A 24,289-nucleotide genomic window follows, 5' to 3' on the forward strand; every position below is an offset into this window, starting at 1 on the left:
TCTGAATTGACAGGTTATATTGAAGAAATGCGACGTTACACTCAAAAAGCACATACACTGGAATTGGTCACAGAACAAAAACTTGGAACAATTTCTTTCAGACAATCTAAGAACAAGAATTTCTCATACCTTCCAGAGAAATGTATCCCACAATAAATTATATCCACGTAAATACTATACTGTAAAAAATATATATCATCAGTCAATTATGAGAAATCATATAGGAAGTGGACTCCACAAGATGGTCCCAGTGTGGGTATAAGCTATAGTAAAATACTGTCATTAGTGCTATGTTCATAGTAATACTTATTTACATTTTGAAAGTGTGGCACACAGCTCATGCTACAACATAAATACTTAACCATAAGAGTACAAAATATTGAACAACGTCTATTGTAAGGTGTGTTTTCGATCAAAGATAAATAATTACAGTGATTATACCTATAGTAGTACTGTATTATTCATTGTAACAACAATAATATTAACACAATTATTTAACATTGGAACACATACTTGTTTATCGTAGCTAGGGCCAGTAGTATTCCTGACCACGTGACCTGACCAGGAAAGACTCCTGGTCCTAATCATACTGAAGTGTTACACACCAATTAGTATTCAACTTCTACATTTCAGTTAGGGCCTAGAGTTTTTCCAGCCCAGGACAAACTCCTGCACCTTTATTAGTGAATACTTCACAGTATCAAAGAAATAATTACACAAAAGCTAGCTCTGGTCCAGGGTGTTACGTATGGCTTGCTGATGCTGAGCATTCCCAAGCAAGCCCCACATAAACCCCTGAACCAGAGCTACATGAAAGCGTTACACTTTCCTTTATACAACCCTGTTTCCTTTATACGGTTCTCTGAATGACCCTGTTAGCCTACTCTATAGTGGTGTTTCTCAATCCTGGTCCTGGGGACCCAAAGGAGTGCACATTTTTGTTTTTTCCTTTCGCACCTGACAACGCACCATCTTGACCACACAGCAGCGCAGAGCTTTCAAGGCCTCCTTCGAGGTGTCCTCCAAACCATGCAGAAAGGTAAGCAGACCAGGCATAACATTGCTTCTTTTTTCTTTCACTCTCTTTTCAATGTGCACCCCTTTGGGACCCCAGGACCAAGATTGAGAAGCACTGCTCGATAGGACCCTGTTAGCCTACTCTATAGGACCCTGATTGTATCTATGGTCTAAATATCTCCTTTCACTATGTTGACTAATGTGAACTAATCAGGGGTTAGAGTGATTTGTAAATAATTTCCTGTATAACATTGCTAAAAATTGTAACACACTAACCTGAGAGCAAACTCTAGACCTAAGTTACCTAACCCACATATTTCACTCATTCACATACAAATCGAGCGTGCCACTCTGTATCCTTCAACTCATCTCAACCTATAATGAAATCTATCCCTCCAATGTTCCTCCAGATCCACCTGTACCTTTATTCCAGTCATTCATTTAGGCTTAACTTGCATTCACTTTCTGATTTGGCTGAATTGACCCCATCCGTGCTATGAACCAGTGGCCATCTCCAATACAACGTTTTTTGGGTTGAATCATGTTCTAGTGGCAGCTCTGCCCCTAGCCTGCTGTAACCTCTCTGGTATGTGTCTTCACTCTGCTCCTAAACCCTGCTGCCAAGAAGACTCCCTAACCATGTGGACACCATAAGCAGGTCAGATCATGAGCTAAATGAATGAAACACTCCCCATTCATTTGCAACCTAATAAGTAACATAGGTTTCTGACTCACAAACACACAGACCTGGATTCAAATAGTATTTCTTTTCTTTGAAATACTTTAACTGCTCTTGATTTAAGCTTTCCTGGGCAATCCTCCCCTCCCCTTATATGAAACAAATGAGAGAGTATCAGATAAAGTATGTTGTCATAGGATTTCACATCTGTCTGCTACAGGTAGGACGTTGGGATCAAGCAAAAGAGTGGTCGTGTCCGAATACCCATACTTGCGTCCTAAATAGTAGGCCGTTTGAGTATGTGAAAAAAAGTTTTATAGTATGTGAAATCTTGAAGAGCTAGTATACTTTAAATGCCCAGATGTCATACTCATTTTGGCTTTCAATCTAGTAGAATTCGCTAGGCACTATTGAGGAAGATAATCGTCTTTTCACACACACGTGTTCGACAACAACTGATAATCAGATTAGGGGACAAAAGCGATTGCGCATTCGATGATGCCTTCTCAGTATGGATGAGTAGCATTTTGATATTTGTTGCTTACTGCATACGTTTGTACTGAACAGAATGTTCTAAATAGTATGTAATATGATTAGTACACAGTATGCAGTTTAAGTAAGTAATGGGCAAGCCAGATTTCGAACAGGCCCTAAGTCATAGTTGAGACCTTAAATGGCTACCTGGGTCGTGTTTGGTATGGAAAAACGTGTTCTTAGTGGATAAGTCAAGGTAGTACATCCCTGTTTCACTCCTAAGGTTTCCTCCCTACTGAACATGACCCAGGTGTTTCCTTTTATGCTTTTACTTGGTAATGTACAATAAACCTGGTCAGACATGGATATGGACCCAGCTCAAGCATGGTTGATGTGATGACCTTGTGGGCCTAGTAGGATAACCGGCCATTAGCTGCTTCTCTGAGTGGTGATTGGTGGAGTGAGTCAGGGGTCAAGGGTAAGGGGTCAGGATGTGAAGTAGGAGTTCTGCATGGAGTAGAGGCGGTCGATGGGGTTTCCCACCCGCCCCGCCAGGAGCCCACCGTCCGCCACTGCCAGGAGACAGTCGCCGAGGTGACTGAGGCTCCCGTCGCTGTCCAGATCGTGGAACACAGTCTCTGAATCTAAAGGGAGAAATGGAGTTAGTATATCTGTCTGTTTGGTCCGTCTGTCCATCTCTCTCTCTTTTTATATTTCTCTCCCTCTCTCTCACCGTAGGAGTGAAGATGTTCAGAGCCCAGCTGAGGGGGTGTGAGTCCATGGCGGAACGGCTCTCCTCCGTAGATGTTGGGGTCCAGAGCCAGTAGCTGCTGTCGTGGCAACGAAGGGTACGACAACAGACCGTCCAATCCGTGACCACTAGAACCGTCTGGGAAGAGAGAGACAGAACATGAATCAATCCCTGCATCTCTTCCTCTCGTCCTGCCCCTTTACCTCCAGAGACATTGTTTCACCTGCCTTGAGGTGACTTTCCTGAAACTTAGCTACTTTGGCAAGACACTCTTTTAATTGTTACTTTTGTAGCGAAAGACTGATCTTCCTGTGCATGAATGAACAAAAATTGTCAAATTAAGCACTTCTATATCTACCGTTCCGCGAGTTAAGTGCCAGTTAGCTACAAGGCTTTTGAGAAACCCCTGCTCTGTTCTCCTCTCTCTTACCCTCACTGTCATCGTTGCTCTGTCGCCCCCCCCTGCTCGGCCCTCTCCTGGACCCTCCCAGCTGCTCCTGCTCCTGCTGCTGCTGCTGTTGCTGCTGCCTGCGAGCTATCTTCTTCATCTGCAACGCACAGGACCAACACACACTGGCACACTGATAATGGACCCAATGGTGCTATTGCTCTGTCGTTCGTTAAAAGGATAGTTCACCAAAATTGCATTGTTATTTGGGTGAACTATCCTTTTAACTGTGCTTTAGCCTTTAAAATAAATGTTAGCATGCGGTTTCAGAGCAATTGCGCTATTAGATTCATGATTAGTGTTATTGGTTATATTAGTGTCATGGGCGGGGGGGAGTGGGTGATTCAGGACAGGTCAAATATCTCACCTTTGCTCTCTGGTTTTGGAACCACACCTGCACGACTCGAACCGTCAACCCGGTCTCAGCTGCCAGTGTCTCTCTCACCTGAAGATAAGAGAAATTAAGCCAGGACACTAAATGGGACAGTGTGTGTATATGTCTGTGTGTGCGTGTGTGAAAGAAAAAAAGAGACAGAAAAGTGAAAGAGAGGAACAAAATAAATAAACCGTGTTACACCTGGTCTGCTTACCTTTCTGCAAGGTTTGGAGGACACCTCGAAGGAGGCCTTGAAAGCTCTGCGCTGCTGTGTGGTCAAGATGGTGCGTGGTCGCTTTGACCGTTTGTGGTCCTTCCCTTCGCCGCCCTTCCCCCCTACAGAACCGCCCCCACCATCCTCATCCTCACTCTTCACTGAGGGGTGTGGAGAGAGACAATAGGATCTTCAATTGACAGACAAACTGGTATCAAATGGTGCCTAGTAGTGAATCCCAATGAAAAAACAAGTCATTAGGTTATCTCCTGCACTTTCTGTACCATAACAAAGTGCCATCCAGTGATTTTATTGGTTGGTTGAGTTGTTGGTTGCCCTGTCTTTTCCTGTTACCTGACTCAGTGGGTGTGGGGCTGATGGCAGCCAGCATCTCTCTCTCCTTCTCGTAGTCTCCCCTGCAGAGCAACTGTCCCTCCTTCAGGACAAACTCATCTCCGCGCTGCAGCCGGCGCTCACATTCACAGCAGCTGAAACAGCCCAGGTGGTACACCTGCCCCAGCACACGCATGATCAGCTCTGAGCGCCCAATCACCTGCAGGCACGCACTGCACTTCCTGACAAACAGCCTATAGGGACAGAGGGGAGAAAGGGTGCGTTCCAGTGTGTAATAGATAAGTTGTCTTTATTGCAGTCGGGTGTGTTCCAGGTTGTCTTTTTTGCAGTCCTGAAGAAGTTTAACGTCTCTAGAATCACAGTAGGAATATGATCAAGTAATATTCTGAGATGTGCAGAAGACACCGTCTTGACCACACAGCAGCACAGAGCTTTTAAGGCCTCATTTGAGGTGTCCTTCCAAACCGTCTTTTTTTGTAGTTGGACTGCAGATGATCAGGTCTCACATCGCTTGCAGGAGTTGTTGTAATTTCTCACTAACATGATATTAGCAGTCCTCTGAGATGTGCCGAGTGACTGAATTAAAGACAACATGGAACGCACCCAAAGGCAGGGACAGATTGTCTGAAAGATTAGACCTCATTTGCACCTGTGAAGATTCTCAATCAAACCTGTGTACGGTATCTAATTAAAATGTCACATCAGCATTTCCCATAACTTAAAGCTTGAACATGTAACATAGCTAACATCTGTTTACTGCAATAACAGTACGTGGTAATGCTTTAGAATGTCGTTCTTCACTGATGACACTTGGGGGCAGTAGTCAACTGATGTGTAGGGAGCCTGCACTGAAGTGTTGGTGGATTCTAGTTTTTTTACGAATTCTTTACATCAATCTATTGAACGAGCTGGTACAGCCCATCATTACCTACTATTCACAATTAGTAGGATTTAGAAGAGAACATGTGAAACATGTATCGTGCTCGGACAGCTTTTTTTTAACAGTTCACACACTCATTCACGGGGCTTCGTTGTCTACTTTCCTTTTGCCCATTCACCACTACTCTCGTGTGTCCCACCCCTTTCATTTTCTCCCACTCTTCATTCTCTTCTCATCAACATATCAATTCAATTTAAAAGGCCCCAAAACTCCTGCTTTTAAATTCCTCTTGAATCCCAGTTGTTTTATCCCTCTATCCCCCCTTCTTCTATCGCTCTCCAGTATTTTCTGACAGGATTCCCAATTCTCCCCCTCCCTCCATTCTCCTTCGCTCCCTCCCTCCACAGTTCAGTGAAACTAATAAAGACAGGATTAATTAGATTGTTGTTTAAACAGTGCGATGCCCAGACAGACGCTGTAAACTCATAACCAGGGATTGGCCATAGCATGGGGTTAATCTCTCTCTCTCCTCTCTCTTTTACACACCAAAACACACACGCACGCACACACACACACACACACTCTTTCCTCTTTCTTTATCGGTCTCTCTAGCCTAACCCAACCCACAAACTCTCACATATATTTACAGGAAACCAAGGTTACTCATCAATATACGGTGAGTACTTCCATATACATTTCTACAATATTTATGCATATTTAAAACACACACCTGCACACGCCTAATCATATGATGACATATTGACACAGGAAATCCTGGGTCATTAAACAAGACTGCAAACAATAGGTCTGCTGTGCAGAGACTTAGCTCATAGAAAGAGGGAGACCATAGAGAGAAAAATATGTCTGTTGAGCAAGGGATGACTGGATGAGATGAGAAAGTGACAGGATGACTAGGGACTGAGAGATAGAGGGAGGAAGTTAGAGGGTAGGAGAAAGTTAGAGGGAAGGAGGGAAAGAAGGAGAGAAGTGTTAAGGCTCCCTGACTGGGTGAGAGGAAGGTGTTAGTACCCCAAATCTGAAGGGCGGAGAGGGGAAGAGGTGAGAAGAGGAAAGGAGGAGGAGAGGAGAGTGAGCCAGGTCGGCACATTAGAGCTCCTAATCTGTGATCTTGTCCTGTCCGAACCACAGCTGCCACGGATAATCTCTCTCAATCCATCTGTCTGCCAAACTAGCTAACACTCCCGAAAATTACCCCAATCACAGCCCACCGCTGTCACACATACTTACTTAACCAAACACACTCACTTGCCAAACACACTTACACACACACGCATGCGCATACTCACACACACACAGACGCACATGCCGATCGAGGAGTACCACTTCAACACTAATCCAGGCAACACCACCACCACGACTATCAATTCACTTCACACTCCATTATACCGAGCTGTCTCTGTCTACAACACACAGAAAGTTCTCTCAAGTCCCTCCTCTTAATTGCCTCATTGCCTTCAGCAATTGTAAGTAAAATATCTCATCCAATAGCCCCGAAAATGGCAAACCAGAATTTTTCCTTTTAAAGGGGAAATCTGCTATTTTTTTTACTTTAACATTCACAACATATGCACATTAATTATTGAAGAATATAACTTATGCCTCATGAGCTTAGTTCAATTCTCATCCTTACCCAAAATATAAGATTGTTTTACTGCTTTGTTTGTAAACAAAGTAATTGTAAACAGACACTGGATAGCCTCAAAATATTGGTTAAAACTATACATTTGATCTCATGGATGGTCAGTCCTTGCATCAATAGCTCTGTATACATTTGAGAGTAGTTACATTTCTCCATCCCTCAGCTATTTACAAAATCAATGGCAGGGTGCCGGCTTTGTTATTTGAACTGCAGATTTCCCCTTTAAATCCCAGTTGGTTTTTTAATCCCATTTTATACTGCCAGAATTTACTCAACATAAAGGCGACATGGGACAACGGTCACCAGACCACAATTCCTCTGCAGTGTTTAAGTCCTGATTTTAGGTTATTAATCCCATTTCATAGAGCCACATATTGTAGAATTTAATAAACTTGGAAACTGAGGGCAATGGTCACTGAGGGAGGTCTCTAAGTAGATCAGTCTAATCCCCCTAATAGAAGTGTAATTCACAATAGACCCACCCACCTCTGTCCCGAATGGCACCATATTCCCTTTATAGTGCACTACTTTTGACCAAGGCCCAAAGGGGTCTGGTCAAAAGTAGTGCACTATATAAGGGATATGGTGCCATTTGGGACGCATCCCCAATAACCCAGGGAGAGGAGAAATGGCTCATGGCTGCTATCAAGATGAATGGTCCCACTTTAGACGAAACATAACGAAGCCTTCATAAACCCTTTATAAAGCCTATATAGGTGTCTCCGAAATTATCACAAGCATTCGTAAGCAAACTGAGTTACATTTTACCCTGCTTGGCACTTTGACCTCCCCAATTCACGGCACCAATGAGATTGACTGGGTTCGAACCCCAGTGGGTTACGACTGTTAATCCACTGAGCTAAAGCAGAGACATTAGCTTGGGGAGCGAATGCAAGTCCTCAGATCTCAGCAAAGACTATGTTATGCATGTGTTAGTTGTATGTTGATGTGTATGTGGAGCTGCTTGCTCCTATGTGCGTAAGCATGCATGTTCGGTATGTGTCCATCCATGTGAATGGATTAGTGAAAATGTGTATTGGGTTTTGTATTGTCAGCTATCAGTGAATGTTTGTTTTAGCATATTGGAAATGTAAACTTGGGTGAGGTTGTGGGTATGGTATCTTTACAGTGAATCTGGATGTTACAATCTTAGTATAGCTTTAGTATAATTTTATTTTGGTGTGTGAGCATGTGTGTGTGATTGTGTACGTGCGCATGCATGTGTGTGTGCACGTTCAAGTGTGTGTGAGCGGATATTGCACTGTGAAGCAGGATGGCTCAGAGCCAGGGTTCAGTAATCACATCATCTCCTTTTATTAAATCTCCCTGCACTGCTTCTGTGTTATTAAAATTTCCCAGCATTCCCCACGATAACGCTCCCACCGCCGCCACCACACACACACACACACACACACGCTTGTGACTCACACACACACTAAGATGCACGCATACAAAAACAGACACATACACAAAGAAAATGCTGGGTTGTTTGGTTGACCCAACTGCTGTGTTGCAGGCGTTTGGTCACTTGGTTGGGTTGTTTTCTTTATAAACTGCTGGGTCTTTGGTGCTGGGTTATTGATCCAGCAGGTCAGATCATTAGACTGGAGGCCTAGTTTAGTAGGGTTGTTGCTTTCAGATAGTCATTTTTAGCCACCCATGAGAGTAAACGTCATTCCTGTTAATCTGTTCTGTTGTATAGTTATCACGCGTTTAGATCCATGAAGCTTACAGAAGTGTATGAGTTCCCCTAAAAGCTTAAGATAAATCCCACTGTTGCGATACAATAAGGTGGTATACCTTATTATATTTAAGCAATAAGGCCCGAGGTGGTGTGTGGTAAATGGCCAATATACCACAGCTAAGGGTTGTTCTTACACACGACGCAACGCAGAATGCCTGGACACAGCTCTTAGCCGTGGTACAAAAGTGTGTGGACACCCCTTCAAATTAGTGTGGCTATTTCAGCCACACGCGTTGCTGACAGGTGTATAAAATCGAGCACACAAGCCATGCAATCTCCATAGACAAACAATGGCAGTAGAATGGCCTTACTGAAGAGCTCAGTGACTTTTAACATGGCACCATCATAGGATGCCACCTTTCCAACAACTCAGTTCATCGAATTTCTGCCCTGCTAGAGCTGCCCCGGTCAACTGTAAGTGCTGTTATTGGGAAGTGTAAACATGTAGGAGCAACAATGGCTCAGCCGCGACGTGGTAAGCCACACAAGCTCACAGAACGGACCGCCAAGTGCTGAAGCACATAGCGTGCAAAAATTGTCTATCCTCATTTGCAACACTCACTACCGAGTTCCAAACGGCCTCTGGAAGCAACGTCAGCACAAGAACTGTTCGTCGGGAGCTTTATGAAATGGGTTTCCATGGCCGAGCAGCCTCACACAAGCCTAAGATCACCATGTGCAATGTCAAGAGTCGGCTGGAGTGGTGTAAAGCTTGCCGCTATTGGACTCAGGAGCAGTGGAAATGCATTCTCTGGAGTGATGAATCACACTTCACCATCTGGCAGTCCGACGAACGAATCTGGGTTTGGCCAGGAGAATGCTACCTGCCCGAATGCATAGTGCCAACTGTAAAGTTTGGTGGAGGAGGAATAATGGTCTGGGGATGTTTTTCATGGTTCGTGCTAGGCCCCTTAGTTCCAGTGGAGGGGAATCGTAATGCTACGAACTTAATGCTAAGTTCTAAATATACTTAAGTATCAAAAGTACATGTTATTGCTAAAATATACTTAAGTATCAAAAGTAAAAGTAAAAGTATAAATCATTTCAAATTCCTTATATTAAGCAAAGCAGATGGCACCATTTTCATGTTTTTAAAATTTACAGATAGTCAGGGGTACACTCCAATACTCAGACATCATTTAAAAACAATACATTTATATTTAGTGAGTCTGCCAGATCAGAGGCAGTAGGGATGACCACGTGTTCTCTTGATAAGTGCGTGAATTGGACCATTTACCTGTCCTGCTAAGCATTCATCATGTAACAAGTACTTTTGGGTGTCAGGGAAAATGTATGGAGTAAAAAGTACATAATTTTTTAAAGGAATGTAGTGAAGTAAAAGTTGTCAAAATTATAAATAGCAAAGTAAAGATACCCAAAAAAGTAGTACTTTAAAGTACTTTTACTTAAGTACTTTACACCACTGCCCCCGAGGTACCTTAATGCTATTATAACCTGGTGACCAATGTACCTAGAGCAGTAAAAATAACTTCTGTCATACCCGTCGTACACAGTCTTTTATAAACTGGGTGGTTTGAGCCCTGAATGCTGATTGGCTGACAGCCCTTAGCCGTGGTATATTGGTCATATACCACACCGCCTTGGGCCTTATTTCTTAAACATACCACGGCTGTCAGCCAATCAGACCTCAGGGCTCGAACCACCCAGTTTATAATACAGCATGTAATAAATTATCTTCACATTATAGAAGAATGTGTCAAATGCAAAAACAAAATAACAGGTGGCCAATAAAATCTAGCTGAAAATAATTTAAGGATTACATTAAAACAGACCTAGCTGCTAGGTCAACTCAGCATGAGAGTAAAAACTACCCAATTGATGGTTAAATTAACCCATGTTTGGGTAGTCCCAACAACTCAACTTGTTGAGGTATTCACACAACCCAACTGTCTGGGTCAAAATAACTCAGCGTGTGTTCTGTCCAATATTTAGCTAGCGTTGGGTTACCAAATAATCCAAATTGGGTTGTTTTTAACACAGCATTCTTTTGAGTGTATGGGTCACAGACACGGTACATCACAGAACAGTGATATACAAACATAAACAACTTGCAATCACACACACACATATGCAGATGGAAGGCATTTCCTTCAAAGCCTATATGTACTTATAGACAACGTGCATCAGACAGTCTTATTTGATTTCCAAACATTTTGAGGTATACAGTATGAATGACTCTCTGATTAGTATAAAATACAATATCAAGGTCTATTACTAATGACTAGCAGACCAGTCTCTCCATAGACTCCTAGCTTTTCTCAGTGCAACTATTTACACTGTTCCTAATAATACTTTAGATATTCCATACTCTGATCTCGACTGAAAGACTACCCTTTAATGACAGTTCAGATATGGCATAACATGACCAAATGGAATATACCTGCAAAGAGTAACGACTGAAAACTGTGCAGAACACTGTGCTTGATGCTTGGGAGAGTGTGAGAGGAATGTGATATGTGTGAGGACATGGATGAGTCTCTGTGTGTGTGTGTGTGTGTGTGTGTGTGTGTGTGTGTGTGTGTGTGTGTGTGTGTGTGTGTGTGTGTGTGTGTGTGTGTGTGTGTGTGTGTGTGTGTGTGTGTGTGTGTGTGTATAGATAAAAGCTAATCCCCAGGCCACCAGAACGCAATATCCTGTCTGGCGGTTTCTCATTTCCTGTCTCTCTCTGGTGGAGCGGGATGCAAGGGGGAGGGTGGAGGAAGACTGGGGAGGGGACTCGTTGCCCCAGAAACAGGAGATACAGCCCCCCGATTTGAGAATGTTGACACCGCTCTCTCTCTCTCTGCCTCTGTCTCTCTCCCTCCCTCTCTCTTTATCTCCCTCCCTCTCTCAGGTCCACCCCCCATCTTTTCTTTTCTCTTTTTTTCTCTCGCTCTTCTTCTTTTATTATCTCAGATTTAATAACGGCGAGGCGAGCAGCTTGTTCTTCCATGAAACATTTATTAGCTGTCTGTAATGAAATTGTTGTGGGGGAGGCCAGATGATGGGGACTCATCGGGCATTATGCAAAAACTGTGGCAATATTACTGGGGGGTGACACAGACACACCTCAGCTCACACCTCACCTTCCTCCTCTTCTGTCTTCTCCTCCCTGGCTTTCTTCTTCTCCTAAATCTCTCTCTTTTGCTTTTATCCCATTCTCACTTCCCATCTGCAATGTATCTTCTCTATCAACTTTCTCCAACTTCTTCTCGTTTTCAGTCACATCTCTGTTCTCTTTATGTCCTTTCACTCTGTATTGCTTTGGCACAACGCATGCCTTCATATCACTGTAAGGTTCTGATTCTCCATCTATATTCTCTTCCTATCTCTTCTCTCTTTCACACCTGTTTCATCACCTGTTGACCTGAGCTGCGAGGTGACGTAAGAACCCCTACTGTGTGTCTGGTGGAAGAGAAGGAGTGTGTCTGAAATAGCACAATTTTACTTATATAGAGGCACTACTTTTGACCAGACTGGTAACCTATTCCCTATATGGTGCACTATAGTGAAATACTTTAATACCATTTAGTGTCATTTCAGATGGAGACAAGACATTGTGTTAAAATCCACAGTACTACTCCTCAGTCTGGATATGGAGTACTAAAATTGTCTGTGTCTGTCTGTCTGTCTGCCTGCCCATACCCCCTGTGGACAACCGTGTATGAGCCAAGACCAACAACATATCCCTAACGCACTCCTACACTCCCCCAGACTGAACTTTTGTGAGTGCAAACACATGGGATGAATTCCTAACAATTCTACAAAAAAGTGAGTATTCTTCAGAATGGATATCATTGGCTGCAATAGGCTATGCTTCAGTTCTGACTGTGTACTCCATTGTACAGTAGGCTTGCTGCAGTTGTTGATCAATCAGCTTTGTGGGTTTTGGCATATATGTTTTAGCAGGATATGTTTTAGCAGTATGGGGTAGAATGTCTTGATTTAACCCATTGTGCATACTAACTAATTATCCATCTTCTAGCACAGTTATACTGTATATTACAGTATATACAGAATATAACTATATACTGGTACTGTGCATATATAGTTATTCTCTTAGGCTTGCCATCACTGGAGTGGCTGAGTACATTTGGTAATTAGCGCTGTGTCCAATCAACCCCCTCCCTCCATCACACCCTCCCTCTCCTCCCGTCCTGAGACACAAAGAGGCGCTGAGCGGAGAGACGATTAAGAGAAAACGAGGGATAAACAGAGAGATAAACTGATTGGTGTCATCACTGCTATCAATCTCAACGAGAGGGAAATGAGGTTTGGAATCGAGAAACATTATTACAAACCAGACAGTGATGAACGAGGTAATGGAGAGAGGAGGAGCGAGAGAGGGAGGCGGGAGGAGGATAAGGGGGATGGGTGGGAGAGATACTGTATCTGTGTGGAAGACATGATTTCTCTGTTCTCAATCCCAGCATAGGACAACAGTGATTCCACATATAACCATGTAAGATGAGAAGGTGGGCTTCTGGCCTGGCAGTTTGAGAGATTGTTTGGTCAGTGAACGTTGGTCTTGGCTGTGACTCTTGGGGTTTCCGCTCCCGTGTGACTGTGGGAGTCTCCCCTCTCCCCTGCTCCAGACAGGGTCTCCATGTCTCCCACCCCACATAGTGATCTATTAGAGCCAGCATTGAGGGGCCAGAGGGTTGGGTCTAGCAGTTACCTGCGCTACCACCTTGCGTGCAGATGCCCGAGTGAGTGTGGAATCGAATCCCAGTCCCGCCGTACTTTCCACACAAACCTCTAACTTTCGTTTCCTGTCTCTCTCCACTGTCTCTACTACTAAAAACGTCAATGGTGTTTTTACCAACAATACCACCACCTATCGTGATACAGTGATATCCACTGTAGTGTTCTACATGTTGGTATCCAACCCATATGTGTGTGCAGTAGGAGCAGGCTGTGTTGCCTGGTGAGCGGGGGGTGTAGGTAGGCCTCAGAGCCCCCCACTTTAGACTGATATTGAACCTGGGCTCCAGGCTCCTCCAGGCTCTAGTCGCCCGCCGGGCCCCAGGGGTGCAGGGCCTTTATTGGTCTGAGACCTGGGTCAGCCCGGAGACTCTGCTCTCTGTTGCTCTGTGGGAAGTGTGTATCAGAGTGTGATTGGGGGATACTGGAGAGCCTGTATGGGCAGCGGTCTGTGTCTCTTTGCCTGTCTTGGAAATTGTGTGTAATAAAAACACACACACAACTCTTGCCTAAGAAAAAGGACTAATATGAAAATATTTGAAAATAATGGCTAGACGGAGATACTGTAGCGGGAGGAGGCAAACAGCAGGGCTCAGCAGAGTGGAACCATGCTCCTCACGTAATGAGTAACCCTAACCCTAGCTTCAACCACTACCCTTACCTCTAGCTTCAACCACTACCCTTACCTCTAGCTTCAACCCCTACCCTTACCTCTAGCTTCAACCCCTACCCTTACCTCTAGCTTCAACCCCTACCCTTACCTCTAGCTTCAACCCCTAACCCTTACCCTCTAGCTTCAACCACTACCCTTACCTCTAGCTTCAACCACTACCCTTACCTCTAGCTTCAACCCCTACCCTCAACCACTACCTTACCTCTAGCTTCAACCACTACCCTTACCTCTAGCTTTAACCACTACCATTACCTCAGCTTCAACCACTACCCTTACCTCTAGCTTCAACCACTACCCTTACCTCTAGCTTCAACCACTACCCTTACTTCTAGCTTCCCAAACCCACTACCCCTACCTCTAGCTTCAACCACTACCCTTACCTCTAGCTTCAACCACTACCCTTACCTCTAGCTTCAAGTCCACATCCCGGTTCAACAATAACCCTGTTGTTGAACTAGGACTAACACACGAGATCTGGGTTCAGGAGACCCAGTTGGTCATTACAAGGTCACTATGAGAGTGCTATGGGAATGATACAGTAAGTACTTGATTCAATCAGATCCGCTTTAGCCCGCGATAACCGACAACTGCATAGCAGTATTATTGTTTTATTTAGGCGATGTCGGAGGTGGAACTGCGTTGGAATTGTCAAATCACCAAGCGGCTCCCCATGTTATACCTATCGTGGACGATGCACCCAGTCGCATTTGTATAAACTGATTGAATCTACACCTAAGCACACACACAACTCCAGACCGCAAAGGGTTACAGCAAAAAAAAATACCTCCCTCCAATATTAAGCTTTCCACTATTTCTAGTAAATTCTTATACACAGAGACACTAACTCACTTCAAATTATCATACAGTGTGTGTGTGTGTGTGTGTGGTGCTGATGGAATGACTGCAGGGAACACAAGGAGACATTGTTACGGATCTTCTGAAGGTCATAAGTAAAGACGTGTGCCAAGTCTCTCACAGAGACAGACATACACTGTACACACACTATATAGAAAGAGAGACTCATCATATGTACACTATATAGACAGAGAGATTCAACATGTATAGTTGAAGTCGGAAGTTTACATACACTTAGGTTGGAGTCATTAAAACTCGTTTTTCAACCACTCCACAAATTTCTTGTTAACAAACTATAGTTTTGGCAAGTCGGTTGGGACATCTACTGTGTGCATGACACAAGTACTTTGTCCAACAATTGTTTACAGACAGATTATTTCACTTATAATTCACTGTATTACAATTCCAGTGGGTTAGAAGTTTACATACACTAAATTGACTGTGCCTTTAAACAGCTTGGAAAATTCCAGAAAATTATGCCATGGCTTTAGAAGCGTCTGATAGGCTAATTGACATAATTTGAGTCAATTAGAGGTGTACCTGTGGATGTCTACCTTCAAACTCAGTGCCTCTTTGCTTGACATCATGGGAAAATCAAAAGAAATCGGCCAAGACCTCAGAAAAACAATTGTAGACCTCCACAAGTCTGGTTCATCCTTGGGAGCAATTTCCAAATGCCTGAAGGTCACACGTTCATCTGTACAAAAAATAATACGCAAGTATAAACACCATGGGACCACGCAGCCGTCATACCGCTCAGGAAGGAGACGCGTTCTGTCTCCTAGAGATGAACGTACTTTGGTGCGAAAAGTGCAAATCAATCCCAGAACAACAGCAAAGGACCTTGTGAAGATGCTGGAGGAAACAGGTACAAAAGTATCTATATCCACAGTAAAACAAGTCCTATATCGACATAACCTGAAAGACCGCTCAGCAAGGAAGAAGCCACTGCTCCAAAACCGCCATAAAAAAGCCAGACTACGGTTTGCAACTGCACATGGGGACAAAGATCGTACTTTTTGGAGAGAGAAATGTCCTCTGGTCTGATGAAACAAAAATGGAACTGTTTGGCCATAATGACCATCGTTATGTTTGGAGGAAAAATGGGGAGGCTTGCAAGCCGAAGAACACCATCCCAACCGTGATGCACGGGGGTGGCAGCATCATTTGTGTGGGTGCTTTGCTGCAGGAGGGCCTGGTGCACTTCACAAAATAGATGGCATCATGAGGCAGGAAAATTATGTGGATGTATTGAAGCAACATCTCAAGACATCAGTCAAATGGGTCTTCCAAATGGACAATGGCCCCAAGCATACTTCCAAAGTTGTGGCAAAATGGCTTAAGGACAACAAAGTCAAGGTATTGGAGTGGCCATCACAAAGCCCTGACCTCAATCCTATAGAAAATGTGTGGGCAGAAGTGAAAAAGCGTGTGTGAGCAAGGAGGCCTACAAACCTGACTCAGTTACATCAGCGTCAGGAGGAATGGGCCAAAATTCACCCAACTTATTGTGGGAAGCTTGTGGAAGGCTACCCGAAACGTTTGACCCAAGTTAAACAATTTAAAGGCAATGCTACCAAATACTAATGGAGTGTATGTAAACTTCTGACCCACTGGGAATGTGATGAAAGAAATAAAAGCTGAAATAAATCATTTTCTCTACTATTATTCTGACATTTCACAGTCTTAAAATAAAGTGGTGATCTAACTGACCTAAGACAGGGAATTTTTACTAGGATTAAATGTCAGGAATTGTGAAAAACAGAGTTTATTTGGCTAAGGTGTATGTAAACTTCCAACTTCAACTGTACACACTATATAGAGAGAGACTCAACACATATATACACACACACAAATCTATCTCTATATGAGAGACTCAAGATGGGGCACTCATTCTATAGCCTACTTACAACATGGGAACAAGTCTACTCTGTATAGGTTAAGTCTTTGATCTAGGTTAGACAATACAACATGGTCACTCATTCTATACTTTCAATAATTATATGGATGTAGCAATATCGAATGCGATAAGCAAGATTTTCTTAAACACCTGAACTCATGGGTAACACCTAAACTGTATGTGTCAAAGTATTCACACCCCTTGAGATTTTGTTGTGTTACAGTCTGAATTTAAAATGGATTAAATTGAGATTTTATGTCCCTGGCCTACACACAATACTCCATAATGTCAAAGGGAATTATGTTTTTATACATTTGTACAAATTAATAAAAAATGAAAAGCTGAAATGTCTTTAGTCTAAGTATTCAACCCCTTTGTTATGACAAGCCTAAATAAGTTCAGGAGTAAAAATGTGCTGAACAAGTCACATAATAAGTTGCATGGACTCACTCTGTGTGCAATAATAGTGTTTAACATGAGTTTTCCAATGCCTCGCAAAGAAGGGCACCTATTGGTAGGTGATTTTTTTTTAAAGCAGACATTGAATATCCCTTTGAGCATGGTGAAGTTATTAACTACACTTTGAATAGTATACACCCAGTCACTACAAAGATACAGGCGTCCTTCATAACTCAGTTGCCGGAGAGAAAGGAAACCGCTCAGGGATTTCACCATGAGGCTAATGGTAACTTTAAAACAGATACAGAGTATAATGGCTGTGATAGGCAAAAACTGAGGACGGATCAACAATGTTGTAGTTACTCCACAATACTAACCTAATTGACAGTCAAAAGAAGGAAGCTTGTGCAGAATAAAAATATTCTAAAACATGCATCCTGTTTGCAACAGAGCACTAAAGTAATACTACAGAAAATGTGGCGAAGAAATGTACTTCATGTCCTGAATACAAAGCGTTATTTTTGGGGAAAATACAACACAACACATCACTGAGTACCACTCTTCACGTTTTCAAGCATGGTGGTGCCTGCATCATGTTATGGGTATGCTCGTCATCGGCAAGGATTAGGGAGTTTTTTAGGATAAAAAGAAACGGAATAGAGCTAAGCAGAGGCAAAATCTTAGAGGAAAACCTGGTTCAGTCTGCTTTCCAACAGACACCAGGATATAAATGCACCTTTCAACACGGCAATAACCTAAAACACAATGCCAAATATACACTGGAGTTGCTTACCAAGACGACATTGAATGTTCCTGAGTGGCATAGTTACAATTTTTACTTAAAATTGGCTTGAAAATCTATGGCAACACTTGGCTGTCTAGCAATGATCAACAAACAATTTGACAGAGCTTGAAGAATTTCAAAAATTCTATATTGTACAATACAGGTGTGCAAAGAGACTTACCCAGAAAGACTCATTGCTGTAATCGCTGCCAAAGGTGATTCTAACATGTATTGACTCAGGGGGTTAAATACTTATGTAATCAAGATATATTAGTGTTTTTTTTCATGAATGTTTTACAAATATTATAATTGTTCTTCCACTTTGACATTAGAGTATTTTGTGTAGATCGTTGACAATTAAATCAATTTTAATCCCACCTTGTAACACAACAAAATGTGGGGAAAGTAATGGAGTATGATTACTTAATGAAGGCACTGTAGTATCAGACACTTTTAGAGGGACTGAGACAGTGAACCCATTAACTCAATACCATTTCATATCTGTCGCACTCCAATTCCCCCTACTAACACCTCACCCAAATTACCCCGTAACGAAACACAGTCATCTTAGTTGTCTATTATTAACATGCTAAGAATTTCCAAAGAAGCAGTAACTGAAAACTTCTCTACTACTCTCTCTACTCTATATCCCCATTCACCTACTTATCTGTCTCTCTCTCCCTCCTCTCTCCTTTCCTCCCTCTCTAACCCAGATGTATGCTACAGTGGGAGAGTCTGTGCGCCTGGACGTCATCTGACACTTTTCACAACAATGATAACGACCTGCAGGCTACGTCCTTCAGCCATCCATCCCTGGGGATCTCACACACACCACCAACAAACAAACACACAAGTCGAATGCACACACGACCACACACATGCATACACACACGTTGAACGCATGCATGCACACACACACACACCCACACATAGACCGACCAACAGACCCCCAGACTGATAGAAACTCCACACCAAGTCACATTTATCAGAGAGGAAAGTGGAGCTAGCTTACTGCCTCACTAATAGCAATCAAGCGTTTCATGTATATACCCACCAAACATTCAGGGACTAGTGTCTGATGGTTTTTGTTTTTTCCTTTCAATTTAGACCTAGACAACCAGGTGAGGGGAGTTCTTTACTAATGTGACTTTAATTCATCAATCAAGTTCAAGGGAGGAGCGGAAACTCGCAGACACTCGGCCCTCCATGGAATGAGTTTGACACGTTTTCCATATGTCCTGTCATATATTCCATAAATACCAGTTCCTATAAGCCCCTGAGCCATTTCACAAGTTTGTTCTATCCCGAAACCAGCACACCTGATTCAGGAGGGGCACAAGGACTAGGTGACAAAACACATTGATTAAGACAACGCAAACTCTAACGTTTGTGTGTCTTTTGGGATTTTAGTAGTATTGACGTTCTCTTACTTTTCGTAGTCATGCTTGCAGTAGAGCAGACGGTCTCTGCAGTAGCATGTCCCATTAAGCGCGCTCAGACACACCGCACACTTGACGCAGGTCTCGTGCCACGAGCGCTCGTTGACACGCAGTAGGAAACGATCCGCAATGGGCGACTCACACCCCGCGCACACCTCGCCCCCTCCGCCCATATGTTCTGAACCTGGGGGGAGAGGAGGGCAAAGGGGATACCTAGTCAGTTGCACAACTGAATGCATTCAACCGAAATATGTCTTCCGCATTGAACCCAAACCATCTGAATCAGAGAGATGCGGGGGGTGCCTTAATCGAAGTCCACGTCATGGGAGGGTATAGTGTGTGTGTGGTCAAATCTGTAAATGTCAAGCAGAACTAGATTTTTTTTGGTTAATTCGATATTACTTCCCAGCAAGGTCCAGAATTATTTTATGACAAAAATAGTAATACAAATGTATCGCATATCAAATGTATTACATGTTTATCATATATTTCTCACATTTATAACATATAAAGTTCACAATTTAAAACGTTCTGTCACTATAACCTTTGAAATGTCAATGGATATTCATTTCATTATTGGACTATAATGTTAAAATCATTATGTGCCAGTCAGGCCCAAGATGTCAGTCCCATTTCACTCCTCACCGAATGGCGTGGAGGCTGGAGGCTGCTGAAGACATGATTGGGTCTCCTCTGTTTTCATCCCGTCCCTCCTTCCTTCGTCGTGTTCGCTGGACGAGAAGGAGAAGAGAGAAAAAGGACAGTTACCCTCTAAATACAAGCCTATAGTCAACAAGTGTGTAGAAAGAAAAAATTGAGGGGAGATTGTCGTCGCCGAAAAGTGAGAAAGAGGATATACTGTAAGGGGGAAATAAAACGCATCAAAAGTCAATGAAAGACACGTAGGCTAAGGCCTAAACATGACCGTGGATATTATATGTCGGTGTCCTCTTGAAAACATATTTAATATCCAATGTATGAATTAATTACATAAACAGTCGACCTGCAATGTGCACATACTGCAAAAGGAATAACATCGTATAGAACTATTGCCGTGGATTGGATAAATGCATAGGATATAAAATAAATGTGCTAGGCTTAATAGGCTACTCAATTCGGTCTACTCAACAGAGTTTTAAACACCTGACACACTGAGATTTAACGTTGGAGCCGAAGGTGGTGTGTGGTCCTATTCATGTTTATTTATTTGCATATATGATACCCGATGTCAGATTGGGGGTCGAACCGGATATCTGGTTTTGGCCTAATATTGACCAAAAACAGGTCGGGATTAAACCCCGTGACCTGCTGACGCCACACCGCTACACAAACCCATAAACGGCCCAAATCCATCCCAGTCCGTTGTTGGAGAGGGAAAATGCAATACCTGATATTTCAAATAAATAAAGATAATTTTGTCGAATAGGGTTCATAGAAATGTATGAAATCAAAATTCCAACTAAAGCATGGGGATTCATTAATATACTTTGAATAATAATACCAATATGAATAATAATACGCTAATAACTGTTAATAGAATAATAATAATATGAGAATACATTTACTAACGGGTTTAATGGTGTGGTAGGCTATAGAATTACTCCATCCCGACACTTAGTAATGGACTTCTCAGACCTATTCCATGAACACAAACGTAATCTACATAAATCGTGACATTTCAATAATGCACTATATTCAATAGGCCTATTGCAACATAGCGTGAACATGTTTATCTATTAATCGACAATATTCTAAATCAAAGTGACATTAAGTTTGGTTTTTATGAATATTTATAATTAAGAACGCCTAAATCTAATTCCATCCGATACCCTACATTTCGAAAGGAACTAATTGTTCTGAATGACCGATTTAATTTAAATACATTATTTATTTTTAAATTGATCTAGGCTTGAAATGATACATTCTCAATTATTGGGTTAAAAGATAACAATTCTTCATCGAATATGAATCTTACAGGTTTATGAATTGAACTGATAAAGACTTTCAAGATACATTTGCTCTCATTGGAGAATTGAGGGTGTCACGGCTTCGAAAAAAAAAAAAGGAATAATAAAAAAAATGAAACCTGAAAAATCATCAAGAAATGTGAATCATAATTGATTCAGGCTAATATGAATGCATAGGCTAAAATTTAATTTACACCGTCATTACAAATCGAAATAATTATTAGGCCTCGTATAAAATAGCCTACTAAATCAAATAATTTAGGCCTATTAACGTGCATAGACTACAGAACTGTATCCACTAACTTCAAAAATATGTATTTCAATTGATTATTATTCCAAATGATCACAACAGTGATTCCAACATTGGTTTTAACATAATATTAGAAAACCACATAAACCAATAAAATCACTTGAAAAACAAATATGGAAATTTTTTGTTTTCGACAAAACTGCTATAATGGACACTATATGTCATAGAATTTGAACCTTGTTGTTGCCTTGCTTGCCAAAGCGCGCGCGTCTCTATTCGCCTATTTCTGAGAGCACATAACTAATTGCAATTGCAGGTCTATTATTCATAACTGTGTAAGGGTCATGCAGACTAATACTGTGGACCAGAACGGTATATCCTTAAACTACTATCATATAAGCTTTATGTTATACCGATACTATATTGGACAAAACTGAAGGGGCACCTGGTTTAGTCCCCCCCCCCCCTAAATAAAAAGCATAGGCCTATATAAATCTTTAGGCCCTGTGTGGTGATAGGGCTATCAAAGCTTTACACATTGGTTAACATTGAGAAACTTTAAAGGTGAAGAACAATATGTTCTGTGAACACCAAAGTCTGGGGAATGTGCTCGGAAGTTGTAGGTTAAGGTTAGGGTCAGGTAAGGGTTATGGTTAAGGTTAGGGTGAGGGTAGGGTTTAAGATGAGGGTTTAGGGTAGGGATGTCCCATGGATCGCAGATAGCACTAACAATGAAAGATCGCCTATATGCACCGTATTTGCTGGTAATGCCGTCAATTTTCTTGGAGCTATGTTATTACTGCATCATTATCACACGTTCACAATAAGGCTAATCAACATTTGATATCATATTTTCCCTTACATTTCCCCCATTATATTCACATAACTAGGCTACCACTGCCCTTTTCAATTTGCGTCACCCTGTTGCCTATATTATCCACAACATGATATAAACTGTTCGACAAAATATTTTTGTTTGGGATAAATAGGCTATTTCTTTATGGGCTAATACCACCCCACATTTCTACAACTCATTGGAAAGACATGCATACATAGACCTTTCAGACCAAATAAAATCTAACTTTATTTGTCACATGCGCCGAATTACAAGTGTAGACCTTACCGTGAAATGCTTACTTACAAGCCCTTAACCAACAGTGCAGGTTAGTTGAGTTAATTTGTACATGTAGGTAGGGGTGAAGTGACTATGCATAGATAATAAACAGTGAGTAGCAGCAGTGTACAAACAAATGGAGGGGGGGGTCAATGTAATAGTCCGGTGGCCATTTGATTAATTGTTCAGCAGTCTTATGGCTTGGGGGTAGAAGCTGTTAAGGAGCCTTTAGGTCCTAGACTTGGCGCTCCGGTACCGCTTGCCGTGCGGTAGCAGCGAAAACAGTCTATGACTATTGGCTACAGCCGAGGTTGTGGCTATTATCAAATTATATACTCTGTAACAAACTCGATGAGGAGCGAGACTCCATCATCATCAATATCATACAGGTAGACATGAGATAGGCCAGTGCTTTTCATACCCATCAACGGGGACCCCCAGACGTTCCACAACGTCTGGAGGTCAGGTGAATCAGGTGTGCTAGCTCCTGCATAGTTGACATTTTGGAACGGGCTGGGGTCTCGGGGTTCCTGATGAGAGCTCTGAATACCCCTGAGATAGGCTATAATATTTTCAAAAAGATCGATAAGGACTAAAGGTTTACTATGGACCGCAAAATAAGACAGAACATGTATCGCGACAACCTTATTATTCAACAAAATATTGAAGTCAAATATGACAAACTATTTGGGTATTTAAAAGTATGCTATGTTAAAGTTGATAGGCCTACAAATATGAATTTAAGTAGGCTAGTCAAATAGCAGATTAGGCTACAGGCAATATGCAACACATAACCTACACTTGGATAAAAGTCAAACCTTTGTAGGAATTCCCATCACAGCCTCTGAAATAATAACATCGAGAAACCGATGTAGGATCACTCCTATTTCCAAGGAAGAATAAGACAAGTAAAGGGTTTGGCCTGGTTAAATGTGCTGAAAACTGGAACACTTTATATTTGCAACATATCTGCGAATTGAGGTTGGCAACGCACCGACAACCTGTCGACGCGTTCTGGATGTTGGCGGCAGACGCACATACCTTGAGGTGAAACACACTCCTTCCGAAACCTCTATCGGTAGCATTAAAATAGCATAAGACTAGTCGGTCCGTGAATGTGCACGCGTCGTATAGTCCTATTTCAAACTCCAGAAGGCGAATAGCAGCAAAATAGCATGTTATGTTATGTTAAGGCAAACTATTCTGTTGTGCTCTCTTTTCTCCCCGTCGCTCTAAAGCCGACTGTGCGCCCGGAGTTCGGTGGGCATAAAACGACTGAGAGGAGGAGGAGCAGGAGAAACGGCGACGGTTCTTAAGGTGAGGGGGGTGTCTTGACGTAGTGGTAACGTGCTGTAATGGTAAAATGGATAATATGGAATCACCATCGGGTGATCAATGTTGTTCTTTTTGGATAATTGGATTGTTTTAACAAAACCATAAAGCATTAGCATTGACATGAACATTACTTTCAATCAAATTCAGTGTAGAAAAAAATCATCCATTGACCATCAATGCGTAGTTTATACATACTCTTTTGAAATAGTGCTGCTGCATTATAGGAGCAATTACAGTGAATTACTTTTATGAGATTGTGTTATTTCAAAACG

General features: G+C 42.2%; 1 protein-coding gene across 1 annotated transcript; it reads right to left on the bottom strand.

Moving 5' to 3' along the window:
• LOC111980831 (LIM homeobox transcription factor 1-alpha-like) lies at positions 1–23,942 on the bottom strand. The gene is made up of 9 exons (XM_024011844.2): positions 23,724–23,942; positions 19,997–20,082; positions 19,343–19,535; positions 4,314–4,546; positions 3,960–4,120; positions 3,737–3,814; positions 3,352–3,469; positions 2,904–3,059; positions 1–2,814 (listed from the first exon to the last, which is right to left on the bottom strand). The coding sequence occupies exons 1-9, from the start codon at positions 23,765–23,767 to the stop codon at positions 2,657–2,659; spliced, it is 1,227 nt and encodes a 408-aa protein (XP_023867612.1). The 5' UTR covers positions 23,768–23,942; the 3' UTR covers positions 1–2,656.
• Between the last annotated feature and the right edge of the window lie 347 nt (positions 23,943–24,289).

The sequence above is a fragment of the Salvelinus sp. IW2-2015 genome, linkage group LG20 (genome assembly GCF_002910315.2).
Source record: "Salvelinus sp. IW2-2015 linkage group LG20, ASM291031v2, whole genome shotgun sequence".
NCBI lineage: Eukaryota > Metazoa > Chordata > Actinopteri > Salmoniformes > Salmonidae > Salvelinus > Salvelinus sp. IW2-2015.

What these genes read in the sequence shown, in the direction of transcription:
- LOC111980831 (XM_024011844.2), bottom strand. Translation starts at nt 23,767, where the DNA reads ATGCTACCGATAGAGGTTTCGGAAGGAGTGTGTTTCACCTCAAG. An exon ending in TCCAAAACCAGAGAGCAAAG is followed by an intron (nt 3,470 to 3,736) that starts GTGAGATATTTG and finishes TGTGCGTTGCAG; the next exon opens with ATGAAGAAGATAGCTCGCAG. An exon ending in TGAACATCTTCACTCCTACG is followed by an intron (nt 2,815 to 2,903) that starts GTGAGAGAGAGG and finishes TTCTCCCTTTAG; the next exon opens with ATTCAGAGACTGTGTTCCAC.